The following is a 6,806-nucleotide window of genomic DNA, read 5'->3' as shown; positions in this document are numbered from 1 at the left end:
GCCCGTTTTACATTCAGGTATGGTTATTACCACCTCACTACTGAGACAGCGCTCCCTCTACTCATTCACTGTCAAGCAGTTTACCTGTGTTGCTATATTTAGAGATATGCCTTCAGTTTTGTATGAGGTGCCAAGCGGAACCCTTGTGGTGCTGCTATGTTTCCGGGGGACGCATTGGGAGGAGGTATCGTACAGCGCAGCGTTGCTATGGCTGCGTAGTTGGGTACAAGCTCTGCTGGAGTGGCTGCACGGGCGCGGCCCCGGGGACAGAGGAAGGTGAGAGCCAGTGAGTGGGGTCTGCCGTTGGTTTCATGTTAACGGTGTGAGGGGTTGCCCGCGGTCTGGTATGTGAGGGCCATAGGGATTATACCGACACTGGCAGGACCCGGTGTTATTCCAAAGGGACATTAAGGTCAGGTTTATATATTCTCTGTATCAAGTACCAGTTAGTGCATTACACAGGTTCTTCATACAATACAAATGCACTGAAAGTAATTACATTTTATTAGTACAATATGATTTGTATTACAATCCAAGGACAAACTCTTAAATATTGTTTTATCTCCTCTGCTGTGACCAATCAATAATAGTCTATGGCTCTACTAATCTATGTGCAGCATGTTGCCGGGTCAGTATTCTAAAGTCTGCAGAATGCATATTAGCCTTTTTTGGGGAAATGAGAAAATATTTTTTTAGAGTTTAGTTGTAAGAGAAGACAAGTAATGTGTGTTACAAAGTGTATTTAAACATTTTAAGGGGAATCACACTTTGTGTTTAAGGGGACATTTTATTGTAGAATAATGATGTGCTTGAGTTTGTTATTATGTCGTTTAGCAGGAATAAGGATTTTAGTGTGTTGCATGTTCACATGTAGAAATCCGGTGTTCTGGTAAGGAACCAAACTTTTCAAAAGAGCGAACCATGTCACTTCCTGTGACGTTTCATCAGCTGTTGCACTCATTTTGCCCCTAATACGCATGCATGCCAGCGTCATCACATACCTGGCCGCATGCGTCACTGTGAAATTTAGAATTGTGAAATTCTGAAACCTTTCTATAGCGCATGCGTGGGCTTTTCTATCACAAATGGGGGGGTTTATGAAACGATGTTTAGTCAACACTGTATGTGAATTATGGTGTGAAACCGAAATAAATGTATACTTATTTAAAAATATTTATTTATATATAACCTCAAACGCATACAAACAAGAAGGCGTGCATTCAAAGCATTTCACTTTATGTTTACTTTAAAATACGACATGCAGTGGCGATAGCCAAGTGGCTGTTTGTCATGCAGGGACAAATAAACATCGTTCCATGTTTGAGGTTATATATAAATAAATATTTTTAAATAAGTATACATTTATTTCGGTTTCACACCATAATTCACATACAGTGTTGAATAAACATCATTCCATAAACCCCCATTTGTGATAGAAAAGCCCACGCATGCGCTATAGAAAGGTTTCACAGTTCTAAATAGTTTCACAGTGATGTTTTCGGCCAGGTATGTGATGACGCTGGCACGCATGCGTATTAGGGGCAAAATGAGTGCAACAGCTGATGAAACGTCACAGGAAGTGACATGGTTCGCTCTTTTGAAAAGTTCGGTCCCTTACCAGAACACCGGTGTTCTATCATTTTCCTTGACCCATAAGAATGCTGGACCGTGTCACTTCCGGAGGTGTGTTACTCTCACCCTCAGCTGTCTGACTGCAAATCCCCTCAGTGCCCATGCGCTTCGAGTCACAGTATCAAACGTATATATCATGGGCACTGTAATTCTCCCATCTTCACAATCTTTTTTTGCCTCCGCCTGGGGGTTTCAAGGGGGGCTTCAGACTTGTTCTCGACCCCATAAGAATGCTGGACCACAGTGATTTGAATGTGGTGATGTGCTGTATAATGTGGTGACACTGTGGAGCACATGCGTAGAAAAGGAATTTGCACTCAAACGGCTGATTCTACGTCACCGGAAGTGACGCGATCCAGCATTCTTATGTGGTTGAGGAAAATCATAGAACGGCTCCAAAAAAAGCGCCAAATGCCAGGAGCGGCTACCCTCTTCCATATTCGTCAGTGAACGAAACCGCCGAATGCACGCCTAATATCGACCCTGCATTTATCCGCGCAATGGGGATTAACACATAGTTAAATTGCCACTTAGGACTAGAGTGAAAAGGCTGGTGAGATATTCAGAAGTTGCACAACCCAGAAACTCAATTGTCAATGCTTAGTGACTCATTGATCATGTCTGCTCAGGGCCAGAAGTTCTCTGTGCTTCTTAAGTGGTATTTTAACTATGTGCTTAACCTTTTTGAGGGATCCTTAACCTTTTGAGGGGTCCTTAATGGTAAAAGTACATACTCTAACAAATTACAGCATTTCATTTTTCTTTTACATTTTATTTTTTAATAAAAATCTACATATATTCTCCAGGCTAGTTTTTTCTTCGCATTTATATCACTACGGCTAACATTAATTTTAGTGTTTATTGTTTAAAGGGATATTGAACCTAAAAAAAATTCTTTCATGATTCAGATAGAGCATGCAATTTTAAGCAACTTTCTCATTTACTCCTATTATCAATTTTTCTTCGTTCTCTTGCTATCTTTATTTGAAAAAGAAGGCATCTAAGCTTGTTTTTTGGTTCATTACTCTGGACAGCACTTTTTTATTGGTGGATGAATGTATCCACCAATCAGCAAGAACAAACCAGGTTGTTAACCAAAAATGGTCCGGCATCTAAACTTACATTCTTGCATTTCAAATAAAGATACCAAGAGAATGGAGAAAATTTGATAATAGGAGTAAATTAGAAAGTTGCTTAAAATTTCATGCTCTATCTGAATCACGAAAGAAAAAAAATTGGGTTCAGTTTCCCTTTAACTTATATCACGTTACTAGATTGCTGACCTATGCCGTGTCTGGGCTTAGTGATTTACAATTCCATATTTAAATTATTATATTGCGTCCTCTGCGGCACCCAAGCACAGTCATGCTTATAATCTGTTATGCACATCATTATATCACTGCTTCATACTGTGCCTGGGTGTAATTGCACAAAAAATCCCTTCTATACCCAGTTATTATCACTGTGTACCTGAGCTTTGTCATATGCATTATTCAATATACACATATTTAATAATTAGTTCATGCATAGTGAAAATTGATATCTCTCTCTCTCTCTCTACAATATATATATATATATATATATATATATATATATATATATATATATATATATATATATATATATATATATATATATATATATATATATATATACAGTGAGGCCTCGGTTTACGAATTTAATTCGTTCTCCGGGTCGTTTCGTATTGCGAAAAATTCGTAAACCGAAACACGGTTTCCCATAGGAATGCATTGAAAATCAATTAATGCGTTCCGGAGGTCCGAAAAAATTCAAGTAAAGTGTCCAAAAAAGGCTCCAAAAGGCTCCAAAAGGCTTAACAACTTGCTGCAAATGGCTCCAATGTCTCCAAAAGGCTCCACAACTTGCTGCAAATGGCTCCAAAAGGCTTAACAACTTGCTGCAAATGGCTCAAAAGGCTCCAAAACCTCTCCAACACCTCTACACTGGTACCCAAACTTCATTAATTCAATCATACTTGAGTATGCAGGGGGCACAGGGGCCACTGGTTTCGTATTGCGAAAAATATTCGTAAACCGAGGGGGGCAAACCGGCATTTTGACCGGCATTTTGTTTTGTATTGCGAAAAAAATTCGTAAACCGAGTCAAATTTTCTTCAAATTTCGATTTCATAAACCGAAATTTCGTATACCGAGTCGTGCGTAAACCGGGGCCTCACTGTATATATATATATATATATATATATATATATATATATTTTTTTTTTTTCCTTTCCTTGACATTGAGTGGACTACTAGTTTTTCCCTCTGGGCTAGTAACTTTTAACCCCTGACTAGTAAACCATAGTGATATTTTTCTGTGTGTGTGTGTGTGTATATATATATATATATATGTATGTATGTATGTATATATATATCTCTTTAAATGCAGTAACTATTTGTAAACCCTACGTAGCTGTGGCCATTATTAAAGTTACATTTTTTTATTGTAGGAATTGTTCGGCCAGGCAATGTGCTAGCTGTAATATTTTGCTATAGTTGTTATCAATTGTATTTGTCTGAAACAGTATTTGTAACCATTGGGTCGGTAAAAAGCTTTTGATGAAACATTATAATAACTGTATTTTTTTTCCTTTTATAGATAAAATCCTCTGCATCCAACAAGGAAACAAAATACTTTGATAGTCTCCAGAGTATTTGCTGGCTGTACATAAAATAAAGTGTTAGGATGTCACGTTGGCATTTCATGTTAAATTCTGCAAATAGCACCTTAGTGCCTTTTACTGTGAGTATTTCTCCATTTCTGTTTTAAAATGCACCTAACATGTCAACTCATTCCTACAGGGCCCTTTGTGGTCCTTATCGGCGTGATCATTTGGTAGCCATTAGAAGGCCGTTGATGCTTTCTCTGGTACTATATGAAAGTGATTTTGCAGAATAACTGGGGAACATCTCGTTATCTTTGCACCATGAATGGTCGTGTTCCACTAGCAGAGAAGGCCTTGTCTGAAGGTTACGCCCGTCTGAGGTACAGAGACACCTCAATGCTCATCTGGCAACAGCAGCAGAAGAAGCTGGAAGCTGCTCCTCCAGGGACATACCTAAGCCGCAGTCAGAGCGTGTGGTACTCTCAGTATGGCAACCAGTCCATATTAGTTCGTGATAAAAACACACTACGGATTTCAAGGGATACAGGACAGTCAAAATTCTGCACAGTTATGTGACAGCCATACGCGCATACAGCGTCAGTTTGCGTAGCATTGACTGTTTATGTTTGCTCCTACACTATATTGCATGAATACTTAAAGCTTACAGCACTAGTTACGATGGAATAAATAGATTGATATTTGTGAAGGTACATTTCAATATTAGGGAGAGAAGTTAAAGTCAAAATTAAATTTTAATAATTGAGATACAGCATATAATTAACAAAATGATCAATTTACTTTCATTTTCAAATTTGCTTTGTTTCTTTTGGTATGCTTTGTTAAAGCACATACTCAGATAGGCTCATGAGCGTGCACGTGTGTTTAGCACTCTGGCGACAATGTCATCAATAAAGTGTAGACTCCTAAAGCAACCCAGGTGTTATTTTTTAACAAATGATACCAAAAGAATAAAGTTAATTTTATTTAATTCCATGCTCAGTCTAAATCATGAAAGTTTAATTTTGATTTTCATGTACCTTTTTAATGTTGGAATATTTCCTTAAAGGGACAGCCATTATTATCTTGTAATATATTTATTTATTTTATTGTCATTGTAGAGGTAAATATTTTTACAGTGTTTTTCTTGATTAAAAAAGTGTCAATTCATATTTATGATAGTGTTAACCAAGCATATTTTTAATGCATACCTTGTCTTTTATATATTGGGTTTTGAAATGTATGTAGGGATAGTCTGATCATGTAATGTATAACTACAACATAGAAAGGCGTCATAGGGTGTGGTTGTTTTTTTTTATCTATATTTTACCCTTTACGGTTATTATGGAAATATGCTATAACAGTATTATGGGCTTGCTACAGCTGCTTCACATACTAGTTTATCTATGATAACTTTGATTCGGTGCACTTTTGCTGTATACTTGCAAAAAAATAGCTTTGTTTGAAAGGACATGTATTTAATTTTTAACTCCTTAATGACAGAGGTTTTTCCTAATCTCCGTGCTTAAATGACAGAGACAATTTTGGGCATTTTTTACTGTATTGTTTTCACCATCATTATCTGCTGTTTTGTTAAGTGCACCAATACATATTATTATATACCGCTTTTTTTTTTTTTTTTTTTAGGAACAGTAAAGTCAAGATTAAACTTACATGATTAAGATAGAGAATGCAAGTTTTAAACAACTTTCAAATTTACTTTATTTTTCTCTTGTTATTCTTAGTTGAAAAGCATACCTAGGTGGGGTTAGGAGCAGCAATACATTACTAGGAGCTAACTGCTGATTAGTGGCTGCACATTTATGCCTCATTGGCTCAGTTCACGTATTCAGCTATCTCCTAGTAGTGTATTGCTGCTCCTTCAACAAAGGATGCCAAGAGATTGAAACATATTTGATAACAGACGATGGAAAGTTGTTTCAAATTTTATAATATATCTGAATCATAAAAGGAAAAAAATTGGCTTTCTTGTCCTTGTATCAGACAAATTAGGCTTTCATGTAATACCCTATACGGGTACATAAAACAACAATAAATCTGAATTTAATTCTAAAAAAAATGTGTGCGGGGCGGCTTTTTTTTTTATAGCTTATGTTATAATAATTTGTACACAACTAGTGTAGCTAAAGAAAAATACCTCCAAAATAGATTTAGTCCTGATTTTAGGAATACCTCATACGTCTAGGTTTCCAAGTTATTTATATAAAATATAGGCCAAATATTACAAGGATGGAATTATTAGTTTAAAGCTAAAAGTTTGCAAAATATGTTATGCCTTTACTGTTCGTTTAATAGTGGTCACTAAATCCAAACCTCTACACAAAAGTACACTATTTAGCCAACACCAAACCTTTTATAAGTTTGTTGGACATCCCACTCCAAAACCATTTGCATTAATATGGAGTTGACCCCCCCTTTACAACTATAACAACCACCACTCTTCTGGGAAGCCTTTCCAAAAGATTTTGGAGTGGGAATGGGGTGCCCATTCAGCCAAAAGAGCATTTGTTAGGTCATGCACTGATGTTGG

At 36.8% G+C, this 6,806-nt stretch overlaps 1 protein-coding gene across 1 annotated transcript; it reads left to right on the top strand.

Annotated features, from left to right (window-relative positions):
• The first annotated feature begins 211 nt into the window (after positions 1-211).
• On the top strand, positions 212-6,335 carry BRD3OS (BRD3 opposite strand). The gene is made up of 2 exons (XM_053695515.1): positions 212-276; positions 4,252-6,335. Exon 2 carries the CDS (start codon positions 4,529-4,531, stop codon positions 4,832-4,834), a length of 306 nt encoding a protein of 101 aa, XP_053551490.1. The 5' UTR covers positions 212-276; positions 4,252-4,528; the 3' UTR covers positions 4,835-6,335.
• The last annotated feature ends 471 nt before the right edge of the window (positions 6,336-6,806 follow it).

The sequence above is a fragment of the Bombina bombina genome, chromosome 12 (genome assembly GCF_027579735.1).
Source record: "Bombina bombina isolate aBomBom1 chromosome 12, aBomBom1.pri, whole genome shotgun sequence".
NCBI lineage: Eukaryota > Metazoa > Chordata > Amphibia > Anura > Bombinatoridae > Bombina > Bombina bombina.
The sequence above is the reverse complement of the archived record's forward strand: the minus strand, read 5'-3'. Positions and strand labels throughout refer to the sequence as shown.